An 11,963-nucleotide genomic window follows, 5' to 3' on the forward strand; every position below is an offset into this window, starting at 1 on the left:
GCAGCAATTCAGCAGCAGTGTAGCAGATCGATTCAGCCAAGACCAAATACATTAACATTGTCATATCCATCACCATGCTAAAATCTTCAGAGAGTTGTCATGATTGAAATAGTTAAATGGAATGAATGGCTACAAAAGTGTCTAAACTGCTATATCATAGGCTACCTATACTATACAGGATGTGGAATATGGTTATGTAGTTTAGTATTTTAAGCAGTGTCTTTGAATGAATTCACAGGTAACTGCACAGGCAACCTGCATCACTTTGTCTGCAATGAGTGTGGATAGTTTTTACGTGACCGTCTATCCACTACAGTCCCTCCGTCATCGAACACCACAGATGGCTCTGTCTGTATGCACCACTATTTGGATATGTATGAAAATCATTCCAATCAGTTTAAGTAGAATCTCAATTTCATCGCTTGTGATATTTCTTTTGACAGCTTTCATATTTTCATAGTTATACACTTGAAAATAAAGGTTCAAATAGTGGTAAAATAACATTTTTTATTATCTTTTTTAACACAGGTTCATTGCTTCTTTCAGTGCCGATAGCTTTGTATCAGCACACAGAGTCTTCGTTCTGGTTCGGTCCACAGACATACTGCACTGAGGCATTTCCCTCTCTCATTCATAAGAGGGCTTACATTCTTTACTCCTTCTTGGCTGTTTACCTGCTGCCTCTGATCACCATCTGCATGTGTTACACTTTCATGTTGAAATGCATGGGTCAAGCCACGGTGGAACCTGTTCATGGCTGTAACCAGGTACAGATGTGATAGCATGGTTGCATTATGGAGGTAAACTTTTCAATGTAAATACTTTATCAATTAAACATGCATAGAATTTTACGATATCGTCCCAAATTAGGCTATACTCAGAATTAAACTTTGTGTAAGTGCTGATCAAATTGTGGTAACTTTCTGAATCAGTGCGGTAAAAATAAACGTCAGCCGTTCTTAATGTTGTGAACTTTCAGAAGGGTATTTAAGGAAAGGAAAGGAAAAAGGAAAGGACGTGACGTGTGGCCAAGTATGTGGTGTCCCATATTCAGAATTTGTGCTCTGCATTTCTCCAATCAAAGTGCACACACACACACAGCAGTGAGTAGTGAACAAACACACACACAAACACACACACACACTCCGGGAGCACAGGTGCCACCCAACAGCATAAATGAACTTGAATGAAACACCTCCACAAAAAGAATTGTAGAATGAGATGCATCACATCACTGACCACCTTTTCTGATAGATCCTAAATAAGTTTATCCTAAATCCTAACTAGTCTACATTATACCCTATATATCCAATGGTTTGTGGAGATACTAAATATTTTCATAAGTAATAAGAATTAGCTAAATGATTACATAAGTTATATCAAACTATTCATAAAATACACAAAACTAGTGATTTTAAGCAAAGTCCCTTTATTCTATAGTCTTTGTTTTAAACTGGTGGTTTGTGACCAAAGAAGGGGTTACTCCTGGCTTCAGCTCTGGTAGTGATGTGCAGGTGGGAAAAATGCAGAATGCAAATAACAAAATTAATGTGTGTTTAAAAAAAACCGAATGCATGTAGTTGGGATAGCAAAAACAATAGACTTTTTGACATCAAAGGTTGTGTCCAGTCAAACGTTATGGTATTTTGGTGCTAATTTATGTGCCTTAAGACAATATAGATAACCGTAAAGTTTTAATAATCATTATAATTCTATGAAAATAGGTCAACATCACAGCTACAATAATAATGACACAGAAAAATTTTTATTGTTGGCATTTCAGAACAATTTCTTCCAGCTGATAAACAATAAAAATATTGACAGCCAATCAGAATCCATTCGACTTTAAAGAGTTTGAGCATTTAATGCAATAAATGACACAACTGCAGTGCACTTATAATAAACATAATATTATTGTGCCTTGGTGTGGATATTAATCATTAGAGTTATCTTTGTGGTTATTGTTCCGTGGTTATTGGTGTGAACAGATCACACTGTTGTTAATGCTTTTCCAAAATGATCAGTTTTCTTTTACAGCAGTAATTTAGAATCACTGCACTCAACCCTTTCTCTTGGAAAAATATGTTATATATAAAACCATAATGAGCATAATTTGTCTAAGAGTGCTCTTGGTTTTGTAGCTGCAGACGTCAGCAGAACGGGTTGAAGCAGTGCGGACCAGAGTATCCAGAATGGTGGTTGTGATGGTGCTGCTGTTTCTGGTCTGCTGGGGTCCAATCCAGATACTGATTCTCTTACAAGCATTCTGTTCTGAAGATGTGAGTCACAGTTATACACTCTACAAACTAAAAATCTGGGCTCACTGCATGTCCTATTCCAATTCCTCCATAAACCCCGTTATCCACGCCTTCATGGGTGCCAACTTCAGAAAGACCTTCAGAAGTGTGTTCCCTTTGATCTTCAAAAGGAACGCAAGAACAACCAAGCCTCTCCCCACCTATAACAGAGAGATGAACTTTCTTTCATCCTGACCTTAGAGGATATTTGGACTGGTTATGCATAATTATAACTTTGAAAAACAAAATCAGAAACACTTGATGAATATGCACTCAGTCTGAAACTAACAATTTAACTGGAAAATTGAGGTGATCAGTTTATTCAGTATTTGTAGGACTGAATGTATGCCCTTGTGAAAAAGAAATACACTTCAGCATACTTTTAAAAAGAGTGCTTCTTATGGAAACACTGTACTTTAAATTGAATGTTTTCACACATAATTTTATGCTAATTTCAATTAAGTGAAAATGTATTAGTTAATTTTTCATTAAATGCAGTTTATTTAAGAACTCTTTATATGTAATTTAAAAACTTAAAAACTTAAAAACTTCTATTGCATTTTTTATTGAACTAAAACACTTTAATGTCATTTCTATTGAAAATTGTGTCATGTGTTTAAATAAATTTGTAATTACACATTTGTATTGATGAAGTTGCAATTTAGTCAATTTAAAATATTTTAAAAACTTTAAAAACACAAAGACTTTAAAATCACACTACACTCTAAAAAATGCTGGGTTAAATATAACCCAGCGCTGGGTTAAAAAGGGACAAACCCAGCTATTGGGTTGTTTTGACCCAGCAGTTGGGTTGTTTAGAGTGTACAGTTAAAATTATAATCAAATACTTTACATGTGCTTTAGTATGTTAGTCAATATAACGGGGCGAACGAGACTTGCGGATCCATATGCAAGGCTTTATTTAAAAGGCGTGGTCATAACAGGCATGGGTCAAACAATGGCAAACAGGTATATTGTGGGCAAGACACAAGAGTAGTCCGGTGAACGGGCGTGGTCGATCTCCAGCGAACAATGTCCAAACAGGGTAATCCAAAGGGTTAATCTGAAACACAGGCGATGGTCCAGGCTAGGGGTAAACAGTATCCAAACAGGGCGAGATGAGAGGGTAATCCGAGAAACACAGGCAAGAATCAGAACAGGAGAAAACAGGCAAGACAATGACTAGACTATGGAAACTAGAACTAGAACTTTGACAGGGAACTGGCTCCGTAGAGTAGCTATCACTAGGTGAGCGATAAGCGCTAAACAATACTGGACAGTTTGAGAAGGATCTGAGTGGGTGTAATATAGTGTGTGTGTGATTGGTTACAGCTGTGTGCAATCAGTGCAATGGATGATGGGAAATGTAGTCCGGGATGACATGCAACAGTTTGTGTAGTGTGAGAGTCCATGTAACGGAAGGGTGACCTCTGGTGGCAATCGACAGAAGTCCATGGACAGGATTCGTGACAGTCAACACATCAAAATAAGTGTACTTCTTTAAAGCACAACAAAAGATTGTTAAAACATAGTGATTTAGTATACTTCAAAGTAAAATTATTAATTTGACATCATTACAAAGTGCACTTTTTAAAAGTTTGAAAGTGTCTCAGTACACTTAAGTGGCCTTATATGCCATTAGTTGATATTATAATATCTGCAAGTACAGTGTTTTAAAAAGATACTTTTGAAATTTCACTACAAGTGCACATTCAATGCAATACGAACGCATCTTTTTTCTTTATTTAATTTTTTTAAAGGGTACTCTTGCATGTATACAGATAAACAAAATTCAATGACAAAAGTATGCACCAACATAGTTCTTTCTTAGAGGATAAGCATGGATCATTTGAGTTTTTATCTCATGGCCTCTAACTAGTGTCAGTTTTCTGCAGTCTATGCAGGATAAAAAAAGTAGACTTCTTCAAAGAAAGCGACAAAAATAATCTATGATCCAATCATCCAATGGTCTGAAAGCAAATGCTAACCTGATAGATAGATAGATAGATAGATAGATAGATAGATAGATAGATAGATAACACTCAATATATTTGGCAGTTCCGTTTTTGGCGTTTTGCTTCCATTGTCCTCATTTGTAAGTCGCTTTGGATAAAAGCGTCTGCTAAATATCTAAATGTAATGTAATGTAAATGTTTATAGCTATCAGTATCAACGCTAGGTGGCGATGTGCGCCTACAGTTTCCAAGCCGCATCGAGTAGAAGAAGACTTCATCAGCTGACAGCCGCGCACAGGTAGGTAATTATTATTATTATGGATAAAACTGCACTTTTTGCAGTTATAGCCTACTAATAAAACTTTTCAGGCAATCTAAGATATATCTTTATAATGCAGCGTAAACTACTGATAAATACACTGACTTCTGTCGCAGTTTTTAAGATGATACACAGTTGTAAAATGTTTATCATGTATCAATGCACTGAGAAAGAGCGGGGAATCTAGTATAAAGTATATTTTACAGTCAGTGTGCTCTATAGACAGCTTTATTATGTTGGCATAAGTGTACAAACGTTCTTTTAAAAAAATCCCAACCCAAGGTTGCAAGGTAAATACACCAAAATCTGGACAGTCTGTCTGTCTCTCCGGGAATTTATCAGGACCCAGTGCTGCGTAGTAACTGATTATATGTCATTTTGATTTAGTAATCAGATTCCATAAATTAATGTAATTAGATTATATTAGATTTTAAAATACTCCTACACTTACTCAGACTACACTTACTTTTTTATTGATTACATATTATTCACACAATAGCAATACATTGTTCACAATGTATTTATTCTCCATAATTATTCTATTTCATCTTTTAAATGTACCTTTCTAAATTAGCCTTCTGCAACATTCAGAAAATCTTCCAGTTTTGCTGACATTCACACAAAGACCATTCACTAGTCAGGTGGCTATAATTACACAGAAAACTGAGAGGCCACACAGCATTTGACCACTGGATTTACAAAAATCATTTCAATTTTAAGAAAGCTTTTAATGAACACATTAATTTTTATTTGAATTATTATTACTATGTCTTTGTATTAATTTTTCCAAAACATTAAAATGCACAAATTCATGTTATTTCTTATTTACATATAATGCAGGGATTCCCAAACCTTTTTTGTCAGCTGAACCTCTTTCACCTAAAATAGGCTTATTTACTTGAAGTACACCTGAGATTTCAAGGTAATAGGTTAATAATTAAGTAACCCATTTGCAAATTTCTCTAACTCTGGTTAATAGTCACATATTTTTTAGTACGTTTTTTATTTTAATTGTTGTTCTACTAAAATAATTTATTTTCATTTTAAATATGATTTAATCAATTATTAGTTTGTCATTAAACTCTGCAGTTTCTTCACAAACCCCAGTTTGGGAAACCTTGACGTAAAGTAATTTTTAATGCACTTAATGTTGTGAAAATATTTTCTTTCTCCTTTTAGTTTTAAATCAATATGGTGCACGATTATCAATGTGATAAACAATTTAAGTAATCAAAACGTATTCCAATTATACTACCAAAAGTGTGTAATATAATGGATTGCATTACTAATTTTGTCATGCAATTTGGAATCAGTAATGGATTATAATTTGCAAGTAATCTACTCAGCACTGTCCTAATCTACAGTCATGTGAAAAGTTTAGGACACCGACACCCTATTGAATTCCATGGTTTTCTTTAGCAGGGCATAATAAAAAATCATCTGGTCTTTGGTAGGTCTTAAAATGTGGAACATAAATCCTCAGATGAACAACATCACATGACATATTGCACCATGTCCTTATTTATTTAACAAAAATAAAGCCAAGATGGAAAAGCAATGTGTGACAAACTTAGGACACCCTATGATTCAGTTGCCTGTAGATCCACTTTTAATGGCAATAACTTGAATTAATCATTTTCTGTATGATTTTATCAGTTTCTGGAGAATTTTTGGCCCACTCTTCTTTACAACGTTGCTCCAGTTTATTGATGTTTGTGGGTATTTGTTTATGCTGGGATGTCAACTCCTGGGAGGATTGGGGTCTGTTTTGAATATCTTCCACTCGTGAATAATCTTCCTCACTGTGGAGTAATGGATTTCAATTTGTTTGCAAATGGCTGTAATACTCTTCCCAGATTGATGGCAGCAACAATTGCTTCTCTAAGATCATTGCTGATGTCTTACCTCCTTGGCATTGTGTTAACACACACCTGAAGGCTCCAGACCAGCAAACTGCCAAAACATCTGCTTTTATAGAGGTGCTCACACTTGCTGATGATCAGTTAATCAAAGGTATTTGATTAGCAGTGCCTGACTGCTTACCCTCTTAATTCCTATGTTAACATTAAGGGTGTCCTCACTTTGTCACTCATGGCTTTTACATTGTGTTAACACACACCTGAAGTCTTGACTGCTTACCCTCTTAATTCCTATGTTAACATTAAGGGTGTCCTCACTTTGTCACTCATGGCTTTTACATTTTTGGTAAATAAATAATGACACGGTGCAATATGTCATGTGTTACCCTCTTAATTCCTATGTTAACATTAAGGGTGTCCTCACTTTGTCACTCATGGCTTTTAAATTTTTGGTAAATAAATAATGACACGGTGCAATATGTCATGTGTTGTTGTTGTTGTCTGTTTGTCTGTAGTCTCAACCACCTTGAACTACCTAGCAGCTGCCTAACAACCACTCAGATCGCCTTAGCAACACCATAGCTACAATCTAGAATTCAGTGCCAATTGCCTAACCACTCAGTAACATTCAATCTGTGTATATCACTGATTTTATGGTCTGTACCTTCAAACAAAAGTCTTTTGAAAGTATTTTAGGGCTGCAAAACGATTAATCGTGGTTAATCGCATTCAAAATAAAAGTTTGTTTACATACTATATGTGTGTGTACTGTGTATATTTATTATGTATATACTGTAAATACACACTCATATATGTATATATTTAAAAAAATATTTGTATGTATATTCATACTTGTATATAATTTATATTATATATCAATCTAACCTATTTTTCCTTCATATATACATGTATGTGTGTGTATTTATACATAATAAATATACACAGTACACACACATATAGTATGTAAACATAAACAATTATTTTGAATGCGATTAATCGCGATTAATCGTTTTGAAGCCCTAAAGTATTTTAATCATGTAAGCAAGCCAAAATTAACGTTTGTCAAATTATGCTTTTTAGTTGTGATGTTTGCAATATTAACACTTGCGCATTTTCACAGTATTCATATACCATGCCAGGAAGAGCAGGTGGACTCAGTGGGTTTGCTCAGATAACGGACTGTTTGTACATCGGCAACAGCAAAACAGCAAGCGACTCTTCGGTCATTCGTTCACTCAACATTACATGTGTCATTAACGCAACTCAGGACGTAAGCAACACAAACATTCCCACTGTGGATTACATGCACGTGCCTGTCTCTGATGATCCCGAATCCAGACTCTGTGACTATTTTGATACCGTTGCTGATAAGATACAGCATGTCAGTGATGAAGACGGACGCGTGCTGCTTCACTGTAACGCAGGCGTCAGTCGCTCGGCGACGCTGTGTCTGGCGTATCTGATGAAGCACCGCTGTCTGACGTTAGCGGAGGCGCACGCGCTGCTCAAATCACTCAGACCCATAGTGAGACCCAACAGCGGCTTCTGGAGGCAGCTGATCGAGTACGAGCTCAAATTACATGGCAAAAATACAGTCAGTATGATAAACTCGCCTGTCGGACACATTCCAGATCTGTATGAGAGAGAAACAAGAGGCTTGATTCCACTTTAGGAAATGGGTTACCAACCGTGATATCTTTGTGCTTCCTGTCATTTCATTCATATTTGAATGATTTTGAACATTTTTGTAGTGGATTTATGTATTGTATTTTTGGCTGAAATTGTTTTTTTTAATAATAAAGCTTTTGATGATGTGCAATAAAATGCCACAAGATGGCAGAAGATTTCTAGTAGGGCACATTTAATGTTATCATGGACTCGTATTTTGGCCAGAAGCAACAGTTTAAAGTTAAAACTTCTTAATGATAGATTCGTTTCTTACAAACACAAAGCCTTTGGCTTCACAAGACGGTACCTGATGGATTGGAGACAGTCTTGGATTACTTGTGGATTATTGTGATGTTTTTATCAGCTCTTTGGACTCTCATTCTGATGGCACCCATTCACTGCAGAGCATCCAATGGTGAGCAAGTGATGTAACTGACTTCATACAGCCACTAAATATCATCTTAGGACCATATTATTAAAATCAATGCAAATATGGCTTAAAAAGTGAGGTTAGTTCTGAGAACGCTCTAGCATCTGTTAATGCCATCTGGTTCAATATTTTTGTTGGCCAATACAATGACATTCAGATATTTTAGTCTGGCTTAAGTGTTCCAATACATTTTGGGCCAGTGTATTATCAAAGATTGTTGTGGTTTAAACAAGAATGTTTTTATTACCAACAATATCTGTCGACAAAGTTCTATTGTAAGTCCTGAAAGGCAAATACCTCCAATGAAAAAAAAAGAAAGTGCGTCACTGCGTCAGTGAACATTCAGTTTGGGGAAAAACATGTGCATCCTAAATCAACATCCCATACACTGTAAAATATATTATAAGTTGTAAATACAACAAAGATTATTAGAGTGTTTTACAAGAAAAATCAGTATTTCCATTTCAAAATGTCATGTTTAATTCAGTGTGTTACTTGCTGTTTCTTTGTAATTAACTGTGAAACTTGCTAGCAATTTCTGGGTGAAAATCAAACATTGGTAAAGTCATGCTTTTAATATTTTAAATATCTTTAAAAATGTAATTTATTCCTGTGATGTAAAGCTGAATTTTCAGCACCATTACTCCAGTCTTCAGTGTCACACAATCTTTTAAAAATCATTCTAATATGCTGATTCATGCTCTTATGCAGTCAGCTACAGTACATGCTTTTATCATAATCACAATACACACTTTCCCCAAAGGGAAGTGAATGCGGAAAGTTTTGAAGTTAGTGAGTATAACTACATGTCCTTTGCAATGAAGATCTACATAAATGGGAGAAAAGTTGATGTATAATACATGTTTATTAGAACATTTATGATCTGATTAAATTATATATCTAGAATGTTTTTGTGTTTGGAATGTGTGTATTACCAGCAGCATTTTTACTGAGACACGTGTTGGAAACTCACACACCCTGTATGTGAATATTTGATGTGTGGCAATAGTGTTACTGGCATGAAGATTGTTTCCGTGTTTAAGGTTTTTATTTATTTTTTTAAAGGTGACATATCATGAAAATCTGACTTTTCCAGGTTTTAAGTGTTATTATCAGGTCTCCGGTGCATCTACCAACCAAGGAAACGTGAAAAAGATTAACCCAATCACTTTGTTTTGGTAAGCCTTTTTCTGCAAGTGTCTGAGAAAACGAGGCGTCTGGTTTCGCTCCCTTGGTGACGTGGCAAAGGGATCTCATTATAATATCACCGCCCCTTAATCTGTAAACTTCCACTCAAGGCACCGTCATTTTGATTTAGAAAGCGACAACGGTGTACCAGCTCTAATGCCATGGCGAAAGTTTGAGCAAAACATGCTAACTGTTCTGTCTTTGGCTGCACAGACGAGCACAGAACACTTTAGAGTCCCAGCCTCAGAGACAAGAGAGCAGTGGATTTATTGATTTATTTACTGTATATTGCTGCTGCCACACAGATCTAAAATAAACATGCGATTTATTTCCCAGCTGTTTACCTTCACAGACATAACCAACTGTTTTTGTAACTCGTGTGTTTTTAACGTAAACTTGTGTGTGAATGAGAACTTAGTTTAGTACTCACATGCTGTGACAGCCGCTTTCTGTCCGTGTGCTTTGGATGTGTGCGCTCAGAAAACATTTTATCTGAAGTTTAAACTCGTATGGTTTAAAACGCATGATTTCCGCGCATAAACATGATAATCAGAACCAAAACAGATGTTTTTAGCAGGTACCAGCTGTAATGGCACAGCTCTAATCTGGAAAAGGGGGCGGGGAGCAGCAGCTTATTTGCATTTAAAGACACAGGCCCGAAAAACAGCTTGTTTCTGCTTCCACTCAAAATAGGCATTTTCAAAATTATATAATAAATGATCTGTGGAGTATTTTGATCTGAAACTTCACAGACACGTTCTGGGGACACCAGAGACTTATATTACATATTGTAAAAAGGGGCATAATATGTCACCTTTAAGTTTATGTGGTCACGTGCTCTGGGCATTGTTCAAATATTCCATATCCTGGAAATCAGAAAGTCCTGCCCGTGAGGCTGTCAGGGGTTTTCCTTGTTCCTGACTCTATGAATATCAAGTCTACATAGTAAAAAAAATAAAATAAACACACAAATGAAAGTTATTTAGTGAAAGTTATCTAACTGTTATATAACTTGGCTAGAAGATAATATATTATGCCATATTCCTTATCAAATTTTACATTCAAGTACAACTGACCTCACAAAAGAAGAGGCCTGTGCATTCAGTTTGTGTTTCATAGCAAATCTACCTTAAATAGTAAAGATAGCAATAATTCTGGCCAATACATTTCATTTTATTTTTCGTACTGCTTCTTCCAACTCCCAGATATTATAGTTACGCTTGTAAGCAACACCAGGTCAAGCTGTGTATCGTGACACACTTATTTCAGTGGAGACTAAAAAGGGAAGAGAGAAAACGGATTTGTTTTGCTATTTCATACAAACATATCTGTTTTCGATTCGAAACATCATGATAATGCCCCACAGCTTGAGGCCAAAGCATCTTTAATATCTTTATCCTTAGTATTATTTATTTATTGTAAGATATGCAAATGATATTGTATTTTTGATTGTAGAAAGAAAATATACTGAATTCCAATAAAATAAATAATAATAAAAAAAGAACTGAAATACAAAGATCTCCACATTACCTCCAAACACATGATTTCCGGATAAACCCTGCGGTCTGGTTGATCCCCAGAGTACATTTTGGATCAGTTATCTGGAAGGAATGATGCATCAGATCACACAGATACTAGCTAAAGTGTCCGTTATAGGATTAGTGCACCCCAAAATGAAAATTTCCTGAAAATTTACTCTCTCAGACCATCCAAAGTATAGATGAGTTTGTTTGTTTAATGGGAAGAGATTTAGAGAAATGTAGCATTACATTACTTGCTCAGCAATGGATCCTCTGCAGTGAATGGGTGCCGTCAGAATGAGAGTCCAAACAGCTGATAAAAACATCACAATAATCCAAGTAATCCACATGACTCCAGTCCATCAATGAACATCTTGTGAAGCCAAAAGCTGCATGTTCGTAAGGAACAAATGCATCAAGATGTTTTTGACTTCAAGCCATTGCATTTAGCTATAGAATATGAGTCCATAATCCTTAATTATGCTTCCTCCAGGGAAAAAGTCCATGCCTATTGTCCTCTCACATGAAAATCCAGCCACGTATTTGTTTAGAACTGTTTTGGACTGTTTTTGCTTGTAAACTTTGCATTATCTCTCCATGTTTCACTCCTGATTCAGACAGAACAACTTTTACACTTGAGGAAGCAATATTATGGAGTATGGACTTGTATTTTAGCCTGCAGCAACGGTTTGAAGTTAATATTATCTTAATGATTAACTTGTTGCTG

The 11,963-nt window shown here is 35.7% G+C and overlaps 2 protein-coding genes across 2 annotated transcripts; both read left to right on the forward strand.

Annotated features, from left to right (window-relative positions):
• The first annotated feature begins 241 nt into the window (after nt 1-241).
• LOC107662048 (G-protein coupled receptor 54-like) lies at nt 242-2,492 on the forward strand. The gene is made up of 3 exons (XM_016451910.1): nt 242-374; nt 529-767; nt 2,142-2,492. Exons 1-3 carry the CDS (start codon nt 275-277, stop codon nt 2,490-2,492), a joined length of 690 nt encoding a protein of 229 aa, XP_016307396.1. The 5' UTR covers nt 242-274.
• A 1,988-nt stretch (nt 2,493-4,480) lies between these two features.
• Nucleotides 4,481-8,572, forward strand: LOC107662047 (dual specificity protein phosphatase 18). The gene is made up of 2 exons (XM_016451909.1): nt 4,481-4,550; nt 7,551-8,572. The coding sequence occupies exon 2, from the start codon at nt 7,563-7,565 to the stop codon at nt 8,100-8,102; it is 540 nt and encodes a 179-aa protein (XP_016307395.1). The 5' UTR covers nt 4,481-4,550; nt 7,551-7,562; the 3' UTR covers nt 8,103-8,572.
• The last annotated feature ends 3,391 nt before the right edge of the window (nt 8,573-11,963 follow it).

Source organism: Sinocyclocheilus anshuiensis, unplaced genomic scaffold (genome assembly GCF_001515605.1).
Source record: "Sinocyclocheilus anshuiensis isolate Anshui unplaced genomic scaffold, SAMN03320099.WGS_v1.1 scaffold431, whole genome shotgun sequence".
In the NCBI taxonomy this organism is placed as follows: domain Eukaryota; kingdom Metazoa; phylum Chordata; class Actinopteri; order Cypriniformes; family Cyprinidae; genus Sinocyclocheilus; species Sinocyclocheilus anshuiensis.

Coding starts and splice junctions, on each gene's coding strand:
- LOC107662048 (XM_016451910.1), top strand. CDS start 275: ATGAGTGTGGATAGTTTTTACGTGACCGTCTATCCACTACAGTCCCTC. Junction 375..528: donor ATGCACCACTATTTGGATAT/GTATGAAAATCA, acceptor TTTTTAACACAG/GTTCATTGCTTCTTTCAGTG. Junction 768..2,141: donor CTGTTCATGGCTGTAACCAG/GTACAGATGTGA, acceptor TTGGTTTTGTAG/CTGCAGACGTCAGCAGAACG.
- LOC107662047 (XM_016451909.1), top strand. CDS start 7,563: ATGCCAGGAAGAGCAGGTGGACTCAGTGGGTTTGCTCAGATAACGGAC.